Source organism: Sprattus sprattus (genome assembly GCF_963457725.1).
Source record: "Sprattus sprattus genome assembly, chromosome: 1".
NCBI classification, from domain to species: Eukaryota; Metazoa; Chordata; class Actinopteri; order Clupeiformes; family Clupeidae; genus Sprattus; species Sprattus sprattus.
Window position 1 is genome coordinate 51,862,269 of NC_137920.1, and position 20,787 is coordinate 51,883,055.

At 45.3% G+C, this 20,787-nt stretch overlaps 1 protein-coding gene across 1 annotated transcript in view; it reads right to left on the bottom strand.

Moving 5' to 3' along the window:
• Window positions 1-20,787, bottom strand: part of atp2a3 (ATPase sarcoplasmic/endoplasmic reticulum Ca2+ transporting 3) — a gene marked incomplete at both ends in the record, with an annotated part of 46,881 nt that overhangs the window by 18,354 nt on the left and 7,740 nt on the right. Inside the window, 7 exons of the mRNA XM_080831789.1 lie at window positions 3,196-3,660; window positions 4,397-4,482; window positions 4,784-4,864; window positions 10,848-10,986; window positions 12,861-12,965; window positions 18,223-18,305; window positions 18,898-18,915. Of these exons, the coding sequence (XP_080687915.1) occupies window positions 3,196-3,660; window positions 4,397-4,482; window positions 4,784-4,864; window positions 10,848-10,986; window positions 12,861-12,965; window positions 18,223-18,305; window positions 18,898-18,915 (977 nt within the window). The remainder of the gene's footprint in view (window positions 1-3,195; window positions 3,661-4,396; window positions 4,483-4,783; window positions 4,865-10,847; window positions 10,987-12,860; window positions 12,966-18,222; window positions 18,306-18,897; window positions 18,916-20,787) is intronic.

Genomic DNA, 20,787 nt, shown 5'->3' on the forward strand with positions numbered 1-20,787 from the left:
TATTTCTGAACATCTCCTGCTGCTTGACCTGCGGTTCCGAGGGCCATCCAAACGGAACAATCTCAGAACCCGCTCAACTGCCTGCTAAACATCGCCACTGACTCAAAGGGGAACATTCTTCAGCCCTTGGGTCATTATTCTTTCGAAACGGAGTTACAAAATGAAAAACACTCCATCAATCTGGCCATATCTGGAGCCATGTGGCTTGGGGGGGGGGGGGTGGTGGTCACCATAGAAACAGGATACAGTGAGTATGACTGTTAGCATGAGTTGCTATGAAGTCATTAGCAGTCCCATCTGATTGGCCTGTGGGAAGCTTTTCCCAGATTCTGGCAGTGAGGCAAAATGTTGTTGCTCCATCACTGCTGGATGCACACACACACACACGCACAGGTCCCTCCTTCTCCTGCCATCTCACCGACACTGCCATGTTCGTACGGTCTCCGGATCCTGCTCTTGATGTCTCTCTATCCTCCTGTCCTCTTGGCTGAGGACAATAGACCGCTGTGTCTTTCTGAAAGTGCCCCATGGGCGCTGCCAGCGGAGTGGGAAGAGGAGAGAAGAGATGAAAATACTTGGCGGGAAACAAGAGCGATGGCAGGCGGAGAGGCAGGCGGGGGGGGGGGGGGGGGGGGGTGTGTTGACGGGAGCCCGGCTGTGCCGGTCAGGAAGGCGGAGAAGGGAGATATGGGAACACCGCACCACAAAGACCTCAAAACACCAGAACTGTGGAAAAGTTTCTCAATGCGAGCCCACAGGAAACCTACACACACACACACCTCAAAGTCTCGCCTAATGTAACACATACATTAATGAACGGATGTAATAATAATATATAATTTTTTGTAACCTACAATAAATAAAGCAGGCTTCCAGTCAATGGAAAAATGGCTTCTCACCACCGGCGATTGTTGTTGTTTACGATTTTCTATCAGTTCTCACCACACAACGACGTCTCATCTTTGAATGTCGATATGTAATGGTATGGAGTTATTGAAACTTATTACGTGTAAAAAAGACTAGAAATTGAATGTTTATTTTTCATTGAATGTTTACATAAAGTTGCACTGGGTGCCTTTAAGCAGGTCTTGCAAGAGGGAACTCCCTGCAGTCAACAGGACCTAAGCCACAGGCTTCAACTCACGTCATCAGCAAGAAAGAGGGAGAACGAGTGAGTGAGTGAGTGAGTTAGTGAGAAAGAGTGAGAGAGAAAGGGAGAGAGTGAGAGAGAGAGAGGGGGGGGAGTGAGAGAGAGAGAGAGAGAGAGAGTGTGTGAGAGAGAGAGAAAGAGAAACACCTTCTTGGCAGGAAACGCACACATACACACACAGTGTGAAATGCACAGGAAGTAGCCAAGAGTGACAGAAAATAGAGAACTGTGGGTCTGAGCTACCACAGGTCTTTATGAAGCACTCCCTATTAAAACAAGCACAAAAACAGACGTGCGCCCTTTCAGGCACTAGGGGTGTTGTGCTAATAAACACAAATATTGCCCCAAGTCATTTCAAACTGTGAATGACACAGGTCAACCTGTTCTTAAAACACACACACACACACACACACAAAAAGGTTGCATTTGCCAGTGTGTGTGTATGAGATAGACACGAGAGGGAGAGGGACTGTGTTAAGAAAGACCCAGTGGAAACATCTGGGATATGAGACTAAATACTATGAGAACTGCCTTCCAGTCGTGCCTGGACACGACTTGAGGAGCAGGAGTCAAAAGGCAAGCAGAGTCCTGGTGAAGAGAGCACACACTCATTGCACAACACCTTCGACAGCCTGGGGTGAAGAGAGGCTGTCTGAGGATACCTTCTCCATGGCACTGACGACTTTGTTTGGCCCGGGCGGAAGGCAGGAAGTTCCCTGGTGAGGACAAAGATACCTCACGGTCTGATTTCTGGCTTGTGTGGGTGAGGCCTCGACAAGCCAGGGTGGTGAGATATGACCTCAGTGGTGTGGTGAGGGGCGAGAGAGAGACAGAGAGACAGAGAGAGAGACAGAGAGGAAGAGAGACTGTGGAATCTGCCAGTGGGGAGCTGGTGCCAACACAAACACCCGCACTTCCCAGGAACAGCCAGCAGACACCTCAGACCCAGGTGCCAACTTCCATTCTTCTCAGGACCAAGCCAATATGGGTTTCTATGAGATGTAGTCTAGTACACAGCAGTATGCAAGCAATGGATGGAGGGATGTGTGTTTTTTATTTGTTGTTGTGTTTATCAGAAAAACAATAATGTACCTCCACTGTGGCATTTTGGTAGGCTTGACATTCTAAAATGGCATTGTCTTTTTGGCCTGTGTCGGTCCTGCCCTTCTGCACTGAGGCCCATAAAGACAGCAACTTATATTTCGTCATGCAAGGGTTTTCACAGCTAGCCACCCATGGCACAGTATCAAAGGCCTAAGTGACGACGGTAAACATTACGGCACCACAGGGAGTTTCCATCCCCCTCAGCCACCCCCGGCCGACCGGCTGACACCCACACCCCCACCCACCCTCCCAAACTCGCCCCGCTCCCCAAATTCCACCTGTTCATGTTCCAGAGACCACATCAAAACAGTGAGCCTACCCCTAGGGAACAAACAGATGTGGTTTGAAGATTAGGCTACAGGGAAGGCTCAGGATCAAACTAAACCTTTTCCCAAAGGTGTTCAGTGTGTGGGAGTTGGCACGTATAAGACAGGGACATAGAGGGGGAGAGAAAGATTCACAGAAAGCCATATGTGAGTATAAAACTGACCTCAACTGTTAAGAAGCATAGTATGCCTTTGAAGTCTGTGCTTACTTACCATGATGTCTTTAGACGATGTTGAAATCAGAAGGCACTTTGGAGTATAAATCTCCATGGCTACGGTACGGTTTTGTTTTCAAAAGGAAAACAGATGAACAACATAGCACCTTCTCATCATATGTGTTTATATGACATTTACTGTCAACAGCAAAACAAGAAACACAACTGACAAGCTGTTTGGGTACACGGTTCAAAGTTGGATTTAGCCATTTTTCCATGAGAGCTGCAGTGCTGTGAAAAGTTTGAAAGCAATCTCTGACCTCTCTGACAGTGAATGTCCTTTTGCCATTTCACAGAAGCATCACTCTAGTAGCAACACTGGTCTGTGGGGACTCTACTGCAAACCTTTGAATGTTACTCACCACCCCTTTAAAGCCCGCCCGCCCACTCACTCACTCACCCTGCAGACAGACATCTGGTTGGTGGTGAGGGTGCCCGTCTTGTCGGAGCAGATGACTGAGGTGCAGCCCAGGGTCTCCACGGAGGGCAGCGAGCGCACAATGGCGTTCTTCTTGGCCATGCGACGCGTACCCAGCGCCAGGCACGTGGTGATGACGGCCGGCAGGCCCTCGGGTATGGCGGCCACGGCCAGCGCCACGGCGATCTTGAAGTAGTAGATGGCGCCGCGCACCCAGGAGCCACCGTGGACCGGGTCGGCGAAGTGGCCAATGTTGATGACCCACACGGCCACACAGATAAGGGAGATGACCTTGGAGAGCTGCTGGCCAAACTCGTCCAGCTTCTGCTGCAGTGGCGTCTTCTCCTGCTCGGTGGCCGCCATCTGGTTGCGGATCTTGCCTATCTCCGTGGCGACGCCGGTGGAGACAACCACTCCGATGGCGCGACCCGACGCAATGTTGGTCCCCTGTGGTACACACACACACACACACACACACACACACACACACACACACTCTCTTGAGTCACACACACACAAACACACAGGCAGCCAATCCTAAAAACAGAATACATCAAAGCCCTGGCCAACTTTTCCAAGACAAATGTATCTGTTTGGGTTGAATGGCTGAACATAATTTCAATAAGTGGGTTTCCCCTGGGAGTCCATCTTAAATGAGCCAGGATGTGATTAGGGGGACTATAAACAGCACATCACGCCAGTGCAATAAGACCTGCGCCAGAAAAACAAAAAGGGCTGAAAATGTGACCCAACACAATGCCATCATGGTCCACGGTCAGAAAAAAAGAAAAAGCTAAGTTAGCAATTAAGTTACACAGCTAAATCATTTTCACCTGACTCTGCACGAAACCCTTTTTAGTGGCTCCCAGAAGAAACACATCTAAAAAATGAAAATCTAAAAATACTTTAATATGCCTTTTAATTAAAAGTGTTAATCATTTTTTCAATAAAAATACCATTTAAAAATTAATAAAATCTCTCAAATTCAAACCATTAGCACAAAAGGGAAACCATTAGAAATCAGCACTCTCCGTCCAAGTGATTTCATAACAGGGCTCTGTTGTTGTAGAGCCATGCCCATGATGGAAATCTACAGTCCTTGTGAGTACGGGAATGGACTAGAGTAACGCATGGCAACATCCAACCCCACCTACTAGGCCCTAAACAGAAAGAAAACACTCACCGAAAACAGCATGTTCTTCTTGTCTTGATTGACAGCTCTGGGGTCGGGCACAGGGTCAGTGTGTTTGATCACAGACACAGACTCCCCTAATTAAAAGGAAAGAGACACTAAATAAGCTTGCCCTGACATGATGATAACACAGTGCTTAGGAAGACTAGTACATGAAATGCAATGAATGGTTTTGGGTGAAGGACCACCGGAGTTTAGCTCTCTCTTTGATAGGCAATCACCTGAGTGAGGCATGCCCTCAAAACACAAAATCATAAGGGTCATTACAAAGACAAAAACCTGTAACAAGACACTGTTTTTGAACACACAGAATCCTTCAGAGATGCCCTCAGGGACATGCCATGCAGGCGTACCTGCATACCCAGAGCTCGCCCGTACCTGTAAGAATGGATTGGTCCACTCTTAGCGTGGTAGACCTGATGCAGGTGATCCTGATGTCTGCTGGCACCTTGTCACCAACTAAAGCAAAAGAACACCACAAAAGAAAATTGTGAGCTAGGCATGCATATTTATTTAGAAAAGAGAGAAAGAGAGCATGACGGAGAGAAAGCACATAAAAGAGCGAGAGCGAGAGCGAGAGAGAGAGAGAGAGAGAAAATGGCGAGATAGCATGGCGAGAGAGCGAGAGAGAAAGAGCACAGAGAGAGCAGAGAGAGCGAGCATGAGGGAGCAAAGGTTACTTAAAACCAAGATGGTTACTTCGGGTAGCGCTAAGTTACTCTGGTTTCTTGGTTGCCTGTGGCAGTAGTAGGCGCAGACTGCTGCTGTAATCATGCAGGAAATGAGGGGGAGAAAGGAACACTGCTCTCGGCATCCATCCGGCACTGCTCATTTGGGGCAGCCGGAGCCCTCACACCCATCCCCCCCCCCCCCCCCCAGGTAAACAACACATCGGAACGCCCCCAGTGCAAACAAAGCCCCGAGCCAGGGAACAACGACTAGTTACAGAGATCCCTAACTTGGCTTCAAAGGCGAACGGCATGCACACTGCAAAGACGGCTTAATACAGCAATGATGGAGTCACCGCCACCTCACCTTCCTTTCCCTGACCTGATCAATAACAAATCTCTTGCTCGACACCACAACACACAAAAAAAGCTTTTCCTCCCTACCCCTAGAGATGGGGGAAAATACAGTAGCATGAAAGAAACTATTCATAACCACGGATTAAAACACTTCCCTGCAACCACGGTTTTGCCTTTGTGTACCATTTTGTGACATCCAGGCTACCTCTTCCAAAACACTTTTTGAACACGCTTTACATCTTAATACACATCTTATAACACTACAATACCACCATACATTTCCCCAAAGCAACATATCACTGCAACACCAACCCGCCCTGCCATGCCCTAATGGGACAATTACTCCACCACACTTTGCTGCAAAACCACTCACATCCCCACCACTGCTCCTTGTGCAGTTTGCCACGGCTTTGACTCGCACCACAGCACTAGTTTGAGAAAAGCTCTCAACCTTTTACTACTTGCTTGAAAGTCAATACTTGTAGGCATATATGTAGCATTTACTCTACATTAAGTATTGTATTCAAATCCATTCTTGCCTTCAACTAACAATCCTACATCTAAAGTATGCAAGCATGTTTAAAAAACGAAACGTTTCATGCCACGTACAGTTATACAATCATAATTTTGCTTACATTTAATTGGTGCTCAATCTCTCAATTAATGCGGCGGCCATATTACGCATCTGCTAGGCAGTACATCTACTTCCCATATATGGCTATTAGAAAAGCACTCAAGGGGTGGGCACTATGGCCCAAGCCGATAAGCCCCCCATTTATGGGCTTCATGGCCTGCGGGGACACAGGCGAGAATCCTCTCCCAAAGTCTTCTCCGCCTCGCTTCCTGTCCACAACTCTTCACTGTCCTGTCCAAATATAGGCAGAAAAGACCAAAACACTGGTTCAAACTGATTTAAAGTGATGACCTGCAGCAACTTCAGTGTCTGAAAATAAAATAAGCTTTGGTTTCTCCTATTCAATAGGGTCATCAATAAGACACCAATAATAAAAGGCATGATCACTTCACTGAGTACATGCCTTAGGGCGAGCAGTTTCAAAAGAGCTTTGCCCTCCCTTCTTTCTGGTCATGCACAGCAACGTGCCATGGTGAGACTATTCAGACACTAAGGGAGAGGGATAGTAAATACTGCATTGCAAGACTAGCGGGCATATGCTTCTTCAATTTTTTTCATTCTGGTGTCCCTTTTTAACCGTCTCATATCTATTACCGCACACCACGGTTTTGCTTTTCCAAAAAAGCCACACACACACACACACACACACACCACACACACACACACACACACACACACACCTCCTGGTCAGGTCCCCTCCGAGCCGGGTGTGTGCAGGCGGAGGCCACAGCAGCAGATAAGGACCTCTGGTCTTCTTCCTCCCGCCTCCTCCTCCTCCTCCTCCCTCTCTTCCTCCCTTTGCAGCCGCCTCGTGCCCCCTTCCTCAATGGAGTGTTGCTCGTGCTCGTAGAACACATCTCATCTAAATGCTAATGCGTCAGGACACACCAACTTGGGGTGGTCCATCTCCTTTACAAGCGCGGCACCAAAGCAAACTAAAAGGCACAAAGGAAGCCACTTTTGCTGCATGAGTGGGATTACACAAGACGCTGCCTAACAATATGAGACTACAGAGATTGTTCTGGTGTCTGGCATTTACAATGCACAAGAACAACAGCAGCATGATGACTAACTTCATTTACATTTAAATGTGTTTGTGTAAATTTGGGTAAATGTAAAAGTGTTTACATGGATTCATTCAGAGCTGGATTTCAGCCCTATTGCAAACACAGCCTTTCCTGGACCCTAAGGGCAGCACACCTTCAGTGAGTAGCACTGTAACACACACACACACACACGAGAGAGAGGGGGCACCCCTCCACGTGGAGGATGACCGTGACGGACTTTTCCGAAACAGGCAGCGCGGGTGCGAGGGAGCCCAGGTTCAAACTCTCCCACAGGTTTCCATCTCCTCAGGCCTCCTATAAATCCTCCGCCGGTTCCTCAAACCCACATAGCATAGAGTTGGGGGGTGTGTGTGGATGTTTTCCATCTTATAACTGGGGGGAAAGTTCCACTGTAGACTGGATTCACAAGCGTGGCGTAACATTGGCACAAGTGACAATTAGAAGGCTGGACACAGGGGTCTAAAGACTGCGCTCTTAAAAAAACAACCATATTCCTACTCTTGGTAAACTCCACTCAGAGGCGAAAAGCAACATTTTCCAAAACCCCACAAATCAAGTGGCTGTTGCCCTCTGCTCTGCAAACGTTCCAACGGAATCAACACTTACTAATCTGAGACGCAAGAAAAGCTACATAATGAGGAGCTAGGCAACGGGAATGACGCGGAGGGACAAACTGTACGGTGGTTTGGGTTGCCATTTCGTTGGGGCCAGGATTGGCCCGTACAGCTCTGGCCTTCTAGCATTTTTTTTCTCCCCCGAGAAACTAAATTTACATTTTCCATCTTAAGTTCTCCTCTCCCAACACTGACAATGTGTTTTTGTTTTGTTTTTTTAAACACTCTTTTTTTGGACTGCTGCCTGACTTAACGTTGGTTTGGTACTGCTTAGCAACAAGATGAGGCGAGGGAAGAAACAGAAGCGCGAAAAGGGGAGATAATTCCCCTCCGAGACGCCACATGATGCGCAAATGCAATCTACTGTGGCAAACACATTCCACAGTCCAAATCAGTTTTTAATCCTTCAGCTACTAATTGCAAAAGTTTAAGTGCATTATGAAATACAACAGATCTCATTGATATTCTTACTTATAACGCCATAACATGACGAATAGATTGTTCTCGTTTGATGCTAAATGCAAATCAGAGGGCGTTGGTTTACTTTAATTCCCTTGTGCACTACATTTCGGTCAAGGTCAAGCAGATGAACCAACTGCACTGTTGGGAGGGCATCACACATCATTCTTATACTCAAGAGCTGATGGAGGGGGAAGGATTTGGGAATGGCACCTTCCACTGTCGCTCTCCGAATCCATATCCTAAAATCACCAACAGACATCTTCCTGTGGCACGGGTGCCAGCCATTTCCACCAGCCCTGACATATTTGCAGTGTGAACATCCACTCTCCAGAAAAACCATGTGCGGTCCAGCCTGGCACACTGACCGCTAAGGATGTCGTCAGCAGACACCACTGGCACCTACTCTGGCAGATGTAAAGGACAATTCAACAGGGAGATTCGGGAGGATTGCGAAATGTAAATTTGCACGTGCCAGTACACGTGGGAAATTAGTAGTGAACATCTCCGTGTGTACAGCAGGGACCAGGCTATATCAGGCTATCCTCCTGCCACACAACTCAATTAAAACACAAGCCTGAAGACTCAGACGAATGTAGGGATGGGATTTATCCTGCTGGTGACACATTCACACCTAGCTAAGATGAGTCGGCATGGGGTTGCGAGTGGGCCAGATGTTGATGTTGATCCCCGGCCTGGTGGTGAGTGTGTCTGTCTGTTTGTGTGTGTGTGTGTGTGTGTGTGTGTGTGTGTGTGTGTGTGTGTGTGTGTGTGTGTGTGTGTGTGTGTGTGTAAGGGCACGGCTGCTGCTCCTACTGGTAAGTGTACTGCTCAACACGGGGGCAGGAATGTGGGCCTGCCCCAGCACAGACCGGGGAGGCATCGCAGAACAAGGAGAGGTTTGTTTCCCCTCTGTGTAGAGTCAGGTAACACAACTGACTAGGTAACACCTTCTCTCTCCCCTAACCCCAAGTGTACGGTCATGAGGTAATCATTTACAAACATACAGCCGGGAAATGAACTCTACAGCATTATTTTCACTTCCCCATTAACTATTCTGTCCACCACTCATTCATCTTTTACTTTCCCCTTTCTCTACGCATCTCCTCTGGTTTTTGTGATACAGCTCATCATAGTACCAACCATGGTCCTAAGAGTGAAATCATGGCACATCGCTTACAAATAACAAAATGTCTGGCAAAATGTCTCTCCTGGTAAGCATAAGCTGAAGTCTTTCTGGTAGAGCTGGTTCCACCTTTACAACGTACGAGTCCACTGATGTTTTTTTCTTTTTGTCATGTCTGCTTCACGGAAACTGTTGTTTGCTGCCCCTCTGCCTCGCTGCTTTGCACAAATCCTTTCCTCCACACTTCACCACGCTGCAGAGAGATCATTAGTGAGCCAAAGTTTACAGAAACAAAACACTAATTACTTTGATGACATGACCCTGTCCACATCACACAAATGTGCAATTCGCTCTGTGGGAGTGTGTGTGTGTGTGTGTGTGTCTCCCTCTCTCTGTCTCTCACACACACACACACACACACACACACAGAGAGATGCACAGAAGTAACAACAAGTTTATTTTTAGATGAGGCTTGCCTACACATGGGCTGTTTCACAGCATGAGTGGGAGCGTGTGTGTGTGTGTATGTGTGTGTGTGTGTGTGTGTGTGTGTAGAAGCAGGCGGGCGAGCCACGTCCAGGTGGTTTTGGGGCGACTGACAGCATGGAAAAGCAGGAGGCGAGCGGAGCTGGAAACTTAAATGGGGGCCCCTAAATCCAGCGTGAAACCGCAGCCACTTTGCAGAGGCCATTTTATTTTTCGTGGCCGAACGCAGAACACCAAATGCCACACACCAAACACGTCTCGGAGCTGGCACCTCGCAGAATGGGGGGGGGGGTGACTGGGTACACAGCGATTATGCAACCCGCTCTGGGATATTCCTGCAAGGATGCCAGGCGTTGCTGGCAGAGGGCTCCCCCCAAACACCTGAGCATGTAGCCAGTGGCTGAGCAAAAGCAGCAACAGGCTGGATGGGGGGAAGGAGAGAGAGAAAGAAAGAAAGAAAGAAAGAGAGAGAGAAAGAAAGAAAGAAAGAGAGAGACATCATGTGTGGAAGATGGCAGCTGGTGAAAACACTTGAAAAATTGGACAGAGTTGACAAAAAAAAGAAAAAAAAGAGACAAGAAAGAGAGAAGTTGGGAGACCACTCAGAATTAAATGTTCCATTGAAGTCTTCCGACAACAGCACAAATGATGCCAGCCCCCCCACCCCTCCGTGATGCCCTCATAAATGGCCTCTCCCGTCGGATGTGTGCATGAGCAACATGACAAATGGATGCCGCAAACAACAACTACTAAATCGTTTGAAGGGAAGCATAATAACACGCTTGAGTGAATCTTGGAAGACATCGGATAAGCCAGAAGAGATTGTATGATTTCCCATCTGCATTCTTCCCACCCACCTCTAGGCTGCATTTAGTCGCATTAACCAACCCCATGCACATGTTCTGCTGGTCTGGATGCTCACTCGTGCTATACGTCCCCATTAGACATCCATTTACATCATGTATTTATGCGCTTTAGAGGACGCGGCGTCCATGGGAAACTAGTGTCCAACTGTATGTCTACCGCCATACCTGCCACCTCCACCACGTCCCCGGGGACGATGTCGCGGGCTTTGATGTTCTGGACGGCCTTCTTGTTCATGCGGAACACTTTGCCCATCTCCGGCTCGTATTCCTTCAGAGCTTCAATGGCGTTCTCCGCATTCCTCTCCTGTGGTGGGGGGAGGAAGGACAAGTATTGTTTACTGGGGCAAGAACCCCACAGATGAGATGATCGCTGTCCACTATGACTCATTAAGTGTTTGAAGTCTATATTAACTAAGTATACATTTTGTATGGCTACATGTTTTATGCTCAATATCTGGGACTAAAATACTCTTGCACCTAATATAATAAATAGATTATAAATATAATATATATCAAACGGTTCGTCTCCAGCAAACACATACAAAAACAAATCCAAACAATCCATTTACTTACATGTTAATGTTTTCCAAAAAGACCTGACTGACTACTAGACACCACCATGTTAGGCCCCATTAGTTAAACCCATAATGAAGTGTGTGCGGCCGGAATAGGGATTTTTCCCTTCACCAACTCTCCCCACCTCGTTGGGTCTGCTCACACTGTTTGGGTTTTGATAACCTGCCAGCCACAAACTAATTGCTTCCCTTTGAGGGGACTTTTGTCCAATTATGGAGGAGCGGCATTGACACATTTAATAAGCAAATACGTCCCAAAAAAATAGACGTCTCCATGCTGTCCACTGCCATTATGTTCACCTATTCAGGAATTTCTCTGAACTGCTAAAGCCGAGCAGGTGTGAAATGGGGCAAATCCTTTCAGGAAACAGCCCCTCGCTATTCTCACATGTCCAGCAGGGGGACAGAAAACTGATTTTCACATGATATCAGTAGTAGAGGTCGACCGATATGGGTTTTTCTATAACCGATGCCGATACTTAGAGGTCAGGGTTAACCGATAGCCGATATGGGCTGCCGATTTTTTTGGCCGATTTTTAGGGCCGATATCTAAAAGTTTTCCCATTAATTTGCATGCTAAAGCGTCACACTAATAAGTAGATGCACACAATTTTACTCCCCTACTAGTATCTTAAGTCTGAAGTCCGTGCCCCTGTACACACACACACACACACACACACACACAGCCTAATACTTACAAATATCCATAATCTAGGAATCCAGAGAACCCCCCCTTTTTTTTAAATGTATTATTTATGTTATTATTATTTTAGTTATTCTTTTCTTCAATGTATATACATATATGTATGTGTACAGACTATGATTTGTCTTTATTTTAGGGTTGCTGTCTGGGCCGTGGGAGGGGGGAGGGGGGAAGGGAGAATTATTTGTAAAACTTGAATCCGTCACATTTTATGTTTTCATGTGTTGTTACTTCAAGAAAACAAATCAGCCGATGCCGATAGATAAAAAAAATGACAAATATCGGCCCGATACATCGGCCGACCGATATATCGGTCGACCTCTAATCAGTAGCCTCTTTATTTTTTCTTTACCCTCTATAGAACTGAGCTAAGAGGAATATGGGCAACAACTGCCTCTTGCAGAGATGAACAAATTAGTCTGGACAAGTGTGGGGACTAAAGCTTTGACTTTCTGGTCTGTACATTACATTAAAAAAAATATAGGTATAAAGTTAAGGTATGTTTTTGTATGTGCATAATTCTTGTCCGGGATATTTTTATTTTTGAGTTTTCGTCTTAGAGACATAAAAAGAACAACCACGGAAACATTGAACCCTTTTCTAATATTATTGCTGAGGTCTTCTAGAATAGAATCATATATTCCATTTGTGCATCAATGTTTTTAGTTAAGCAAAATGTACAAAAACATCAAGGCATGTCAGACAACTTTGAAAAGTCTAAAAGGCCTTGGACCTAAGAGTGTTAAATAACACTCCCAAATGTATTTTGATGGCATATGGTCATGTGAAGGAGTGATTAAACAAGCTGTGAAGTTTGATGTCAGTTAGGTAGTCAGCTCACTAGTTTTAGAGTCATGCCTCTAACTTTAGGCTAAAAGAACCTCTGGACTGCAGACCTACCTGCCACACACCAATGACCGCATTGGCCACCAGGATCATCAAAATGACGATAGGCTCCACGAATGCTGTGGTGGTCTCATCTCCCTCCTCGAAAAGGGCCAGCACCTAAATCACAGACACACACACACACACACACACTGTTATGATCCTGGCTGGTCTAGGCCCCGCCCTATCATTGTCATGCCTGTTCTCTTTCCCTGCTTTTCTCCACCTCTCTGTCTCTGCAGTAGGTGATTGAGGACAGGTGTGTTCCTGAGCAGCTTGGTATATGATTGAGGACAGCTGTGTTCCTGATCAGCTGGGCAGATGATTGAGAAGGGTGGTTTTCTGATTAGCTGGGCTACATAAGCCATGACCAGCCGGCAGTCAAGGCTGCTCTGGTCCTCCCGGCATTTTGGCTCTTTGGCGTATCGTAGGTCTTAGGAACTTGGGTTTGTGTTTGGTTCTTTGTTGGCATGAAAGTTTGATCTCGTAATCTTTTCGTTTGTTAACCCCTAAACTGACTTTGCACGACACTTTGGTTCTCCCCTCACAATACTGAATTGCACCACACTTTTGCATTCCTTTTACTTTGAAGTAGCCTTATCCTTTTAATAAACTATTTATTCTTATAAAACCAGCGTGGCCTCCCCTTTATGTTTCGTGCATTGAGCCTGTACGTTACACACACACACACACACACACACACACACACACACACACACACACACACACACACACCTTAGTACCCAATAGCCGTCAGGATTTGTATTCTGTTGCAAGGGCACAAACACATTCCAAAGTCACTTGAAGCTATCCTGAGTTGTCCTGAGGTCCTTCTGCTGTGTATGTATGTTCTAGGGACTAAGACCACAGACTATTAAACCTGACGACATCTGTGCAGGGTGTGTGGCACAGCACTCTCGATAACACCGACCGGGCACTGCCCGTACCCAAGGTGCCAGCACTACTTATTCACCCCGCCACAACAGAGGCCCTGTTGGCTTGGCACGGGTGGAAATGGTAGAAGCTCAGCAGCAGTACTGTGCAGGTGCTGAACAGGAACAAAACAGTCCTTTATTTCCACCAGAGTCCACAGCCACATGGCAGGAAATAAGGGGAACGCAATTTTGGAGAAAAAAAAATAGCCCTCTCTGAATTTACAGCTACAGTTAAGAGGGGCTGGAGGATATGGCCTTAGAATTACAGTGGACCTAAAAATGACTCCATGACTCAGTCCAACTGACTCCCACATGCTGGCCAGGGGGTTGGGACCAGGGGTGGCTCGTCCATTTAAACAGATTAAGCGATGCTAAATAAATAAAAAGGCAAATAACAACACGCATGGATTCAAACTGAGTGTGTTATTTAATGATTGATTACTAGGCCTGTGTTTCTGCTTACTGCATAGACAAACTGATAAAGTAAGCTGTACAAACAGTGAAATGACAATGACATAAAGTGCACACAATTAGTATGAAGCACATCAATGGACTTCAGAACCTGGAGCAAAAGGTCTGTTTAAAATAAATAAATAATAATTAAAAAAAAAAAAAAAAAAACACCCCTATTGAAGCGGGTTTTAAAATGCCACCTTGCCATTTTGAATAAGTCATGTGCACCATTGTGCATTGATGTAAATGATGATCGACAGAAGTTCTAACCAATTAAAGTGCATCTAGCTAGCTCAACTTACTTCAGACTTGGATTCAACATTAAAAGATACAATGCTTGGTTTCCAAGGCATTTTTCACATGTATCTTTTTCCTAAGGGAAACTAGAAAGTACAGGAGAGAATGGCTTGCAAATGAGTTAGCTTGCAAATGAGTAAGCTAGCTAGCATCAGCTAGCAAGGTAAGTGAGCTAATACTATATTGTCATTGTTCATATTGAATTGCCTGTGAATGGGGTAAACAGGCTCATTCATGCTTTATTTTTATTGAATGTCCCAATTGACATCAACTGAACATTGACTAATTCACTGTAATTAATTTGATTAAATCTTTGGATTGTTTGCGTATAGCTGAGGCAGGCACTGTTTATGTTCCCCAGACCCCTGACAGGGACATAACTATTGCCAACACATTCAGATTAGGTGAAAATTGTCTACTGGCTTTGGAAAAAAATGGAATTTCAGTAGGAGCATGATCATGTAATGCTTAAATGCAGAAATATGTGATACCAGCTGCCACTGGTTCAGAGGTATACCATTGTTGCTACTACACAGTCCTCCTTATGCAAGTCCATTACCATGCCTGGACTGGGCTCATATGCAAACAACAGGCCAAGTGATCTGCACGGAAATTCAGGCAATTAAATGTTACTCAGAGATGAGGGCACTATTACTGAGTGATGGCCGTGTCAGAGGGAGTAATTAGTGTACAGTCTGAAACATAGGGTACGTGCCACACAATTAATTTCTGGGGGAAAATACATCCTTCTGGTGTCGGGTTGTTGGAGCCCTTGAGAACAAGTCAGGTAGAGGAAATGGTCACGCTCAGGGACTCCCAAAAAAGCATGACGGACAAAAGAGTATAGCTACAACACTTTCATTTTCAAGAGTGGGCATTGAAACAAGACATAACATTCCTGCGTCCAATTCACATACTGCTCCTTTTGTACCATGAGACAGCACTACTAATCAGATGAGACCACTGTAGTATTAAAAACATTATGCAGGGTATGGTTAAAAACTATTTTGCCATTTCTACGGCCCTACAGGACCTGCCTGGCTTAACACATCCTGGTTTTACATTAAGAAAGGCAGTTGGAAGTTGGTATAAGGCAGTGAGATAATCTGAAGTGTAAAAAAGGAGCCTCAGGAAAAAGGGATCGTGTAAGTCAGACAATGTGTGGATAAGAGAAACCATCCCTACATGGAGCTCAAGCAGGACCCAGACTGTCCCTGGCTGTCTTGAGAGAAAAAAAGAAAAAGGAACTCATACACCCCTTGAGCCAAATCGATATTTCATCATTTCCATCCAGATGTGTCGTACAAAAGGTTTAATGGAGTGCTGACAGAAAGCCATGAAATCCATCTTTTGAACGGTGCTAGTGCTACAGCTGGTGCTGTATGACCAACCTACAGCATCAAAAAGCATTTGGACATTGACAGAGACGCCAGACCTAAACTAGACAGTATGGACACCATCGTGGGGCCAACAAGCTAGAGGTTACATAGTGAATCTTTGCCTGATCAAAAGTAGTGGAATTCTGTTTTTATTTCAGATGGATTGTGAAGAGGCATTCAGTGAGGACTACTGCCATTTGGCAGTCAGAACGCAAATCATACAGCCTTGAACCTTCAGGTGTTGGAAACAGTTTACACCACAACCTTAAGCAAGCAGACCAGAAAACAGAGGATGCTTGAGAACACCCCATTCAACAACCACAAGATTTTTCTTTAGTCACTTCCTGTTCATATTCTGCCCTGTGCTTAAAAAGGCAACCGACATCCTGAAAAAAAAAAAAAACAGAAAAACCTGCCACTCACAAAATGAGGAAGTGTATCAATTGTCTGAAGGGACCTTTTTTCTGGTCATGCTGCCCTTTTTATAACTGTAATCGGTTTCTGGCAAAACATACACGCTTGGCTTTGTGGCCATCTTAAAATAGTGATATAGCTCCCCTGACAACTTGCATAAATACACTGACCACAGACAAATAAAGTTCAACTAACCACTATAAATAGTCTGAATTCAACCAAACCCCCAAAAATAAATGGATAAGAATCCACTGTAGACATTTCTTTATTCACCGAGGCACGTTGTGAGTGTATAGATGTGAAGTAGTCTGCCATCTAGGCCAATGTTAAAGAAGTTCAAGCAAGACTATATGGCTTTCTCTGGTGGGTAATGGAGTCATAAACACATCATTTATAACTTCACATAAACCTCACTTTCTTCTGTGTGGCACTCTTGTCGCCTGGATACCAGTCTCTTTGTTCTCCACAACATGCAAAAAGTAAGGAAAGCTCAATGCCTCCATTTTAATATATTCAAACAGGCACACAAATGAGTTGAAATTGTGGGCTGCCTGCGCGCAGAAATCTCCCACATGCCTCTCCATCACAGCCTTCTCGGGCTTTCTTTCTTTCTCTCTCTCTCTCTCTCTCTCTCTCTCTCTCTTGTTTTCTCTTCCTTCATATACATATCCACATCTTTAACGTTATCTAGTGTTCCTTCATATAAGCACATCCTGTACTTTTATCTAGGTTTATGCAAGACCACAGGATTCCAAATGACTAGTACAGAACTCCTCAGTTATGTTTTTTTTTTTTTATGTTTTTTTTTTCAGTTATGTTAACATTTGTATTTTTAAAAGGGAAGGACAATATAGTAATGTTGATGGAGGGGGGAAAAAGGCCTGTGGCAGCATAGATCAAAGGCAGCCGACCCGAGGGAAAACTTCACATGTGGCACGCCAGCGTGTTTTAGGGAAGAGCCGAAGGCTCCAGGGAGCTTATGGCATACAGCTGGTTTTGCGTTGATGTTTGGTATTTACACAAAGTTTGGTGTGTTTATTAAAACAAACAAGGAAAACAGGCACCGCTTGTAACATTTTCTTTTCCAGTATGCAAAATGCTCGGAAAGAAATGGAGGCGCGCTACAGATTGGAGACTTTTAAAAACAAAGCAAAGAGAAAGAAGAAAAAAAAACACCAACAAAAAGCACTCTCCTAACTCGGCTATGAGCAGCATATTAGAGTGATCCCAGCAGGCAGCCCCATAACATTAGACCAGCAATAAAACACCAATTTGACATCCAGCTAATGTAAGGATGCATGTTCTTCCAGAGTGGAGTGTACTTTAAAAGAATCATTAATTGTGCAATGAGGACAGATATTATCTCGCGTATTACAGTTTACAGTTTAATAGCCCCCCTGAGGCTCCAAAAATAGCCTGACGATTCCAGTCTGACTTGTTGGGGACATAATGAGTGGAAAACTCTTTCAGCAGTCAGGGATTCCCTCCATGTCTCCCTTCTGTTCGCGCCCGCCAGCCAAACCCAAAATGGTGGCACCGATTTGGCAAAGTGTCTAGAAACTGCAAACGTCGCATTCCCTCAAAGCTCTGCCTTCAGTGACTGGAGATATTAAACACGGCAGATATATAAAAAAGAAACATTTCGCCGTGAGGCAGAGGTTGTGTGAATTGTCTGAGACGAACTTCAAAATGTCAAGCAACACTGACTTGATGTATTAGTGCTTGAAATGGCAACTCGCTTGCTGAGACAGCTCAACTCTCTGGAGTTTATCATAGACCCCTTATGGAGACTACAGATCCTTGTCTTCCACTCAAACACACCACCTGCATATTTCACCACATAAGCAGCAGATTCAGTATGAGGAGGTGAGACTGTGAGGGTGAGGAGATGGTACTCACGAAGGACACGCAGGCCGCAAGCAAGAGGATCCTCACAAGGAGGTCCTCAAACTGCTCACACACCAGGTCCCATAAAGACTTGCCTAAGAACGAGAGAAAGAGAAAGATTTGAAATAGGCCTTTCTACAATGACTACAACATGGTCTTCATGCATCTAGTATAGCTTAGTACCATATGAAGACATATCAAACTAGCAGGGGAATCCAAAGCTACCAACACAGTGATGCTGGCATTTAAGGAACTCAAAACATTTGTGTTCCATACACATTCCTCTAAGGAAGAATGACATAAAATAATAATATTGATGGAGAAGGTCCATTAAGTACTGCGTGTAACTTTTCATGGGAAGAATGCAAACAACGCTCTGAGAGGCATGATGGAATTTTCTTCGACATCATGATGGATCTCTTTTAATGCAAAATCTCTTATGGCTTATTTGTCCAGGCTGGCTACTGCTGATGTGATGGCTGTGTACCTGTAAGGGCCTACTGGAGGCATAGGCGACCTCTGAACCCTTCACAGAGCGCTGTGCGAGTCATGGAAGCTGTTGGGGATGCTAAAGAGATGTGTACTCACGGCGTTTACCTCACACTGGTGGAACAGTGGAGCTGAGTTAATGCTCACATGGAGCTTGTAAAAGGAGAGTAACAACACAGTGGAAAGATCAATATTTACCTTCTTCGGCTGGCAGCTCTGTCAGTGTCAGACCAAAACAATCCGTGGAGGAATGAGACCGAGTGGAAGGGGGAGAGAGAGGAAAAGGGAGAGAAAAATGGAGAGAACAAAACTGGTTAGGATAGCTTCACAATGAAGAGTTTGATCAAACTCTGACAAAAATGGAAAACAGATATCATGGACCTATGATATTTTGCCTGATTCAAAGTAAATTATGGGAAGACTCAACACAAAGAGTGGAGGAATAGTTAAGAGTCCACCGCTGCTGGATGACATTTGTAATTAACACATGTTCTGCAGATGAAAATATGATACAGCAACAGTAGATCAGTTAGCAAAAGAAGCAGCATCACTTTGGAAAAATACAAACGGCACATGATACTACTGCCCAAGCAATACAGAGTGGGGGAAAAGTTGCCACGTGAAATGTACACAAGCATTGCAAATATACTTTTCCATGGGAGTTCCCTGCACCTGCCCCGCCCTGCCAGGCCCACTGGAGTGGAAACTGTAACGCTCGTTTCACTTAGGACAATGACAAGCTAACGCTGAGCTCAAACTAAAACAGTAATATTTTTTATTTTACCTCTCTAAAAAGGACACCCGTTTTCACGCTGGCACACTGCTAGAGTAGGTGGGTGAACACAGAGCCACAGCCTCCTTGTGTCATTTAGAGTAATTTAGAACTTTCTAGACGGGTCTCTTGATGAAACGAGTGGGTGATGAAGAGCATGTGGAGAGTGGGACAGAAGTCATAGCAAATGGATCATAACGGTCCTCATGTACAGGTCCATACACACACTCACACACTCTCTTAGCTCAATGACTTGCTGAGAGGCATTAGCTGCGCTGTACTTCCTAGGACGTTTCCAGACTACGTCTGACATAGCCACAGACAAGCACGCTTACATTTACAAGTCCGCCTATGGTTCCCAGCTAAACTTAGTAAGCCTAGCTGCAAAACCACATCTTGGCCTACTAAACAAATACAATACAAATGTTTCATACCCACCAACAGTTCATTAGTCTCAAATCAATCACCAGTGAGGCAATCAGAAAGGTCATCATTCAAGGCACCTACAGCTATTCATTTTCCCTGCATGTTTCAGGGACATAACTGGAACTTGGTGGGAATGAAGACAGAAAGTGCCCTTCCATCTTCACAATCTGCTTCAGCACAAGGTCAGGCCTGCATGGCATGTGTTTCTGTCCGAGTAATGCCTGGCCATCTGTGTGTGTTTCCCTCACCTTAACTGCAGGGAGAGCTTCCATATCAGCCTTCTCATTCAGCTGATAAAAAAGGGAAACCCCTGCGGTCAAAAGGGAATGGGGTATGTCCAAGGACAGCAAAAAAACACAAAAAAAAGCCTTTCTTTCAAAGTTTTCACTTGAGTAAATACTACAGTAGATAGGGTCAGAATGTTCCAGAAAATCTCATGGGAGTCAAACAAAAAAGCCAGTTCGGAAAACGGACGTGACATGGCGTCTTTAGTCGTGCACCAACCTAACACACTAATATGAGGCCAAAACAGATACCCGAGAGGAGGTACACGTGCCACGGAAATAAAAATCACTTCTTTGTCAGGGTTTTAAAAAGACCCTGAACCAGTGGAACTGTACCATGACTCCAATCAGGAGTTCAGCCAAATCAGACTAGCCTCACAGCTATTTCCACGAACACTCAGTCTTTCAACCGCAAGGAAAGAATGGGGATTGAGGAACACGTGCGATGACCTGAGGCTTTATAGAAACAAGTTAATTCAAGTGTTGTGTATCGACTCAATGGGAAGGCACTCGATTAAAACAGAGAGAGGGCTTAATGCTCAGAAGAACAAAGGGAATTCCACCCATGCATCTCTCCGTGTCTTTGATTAATTTCTCTGAGTAAGA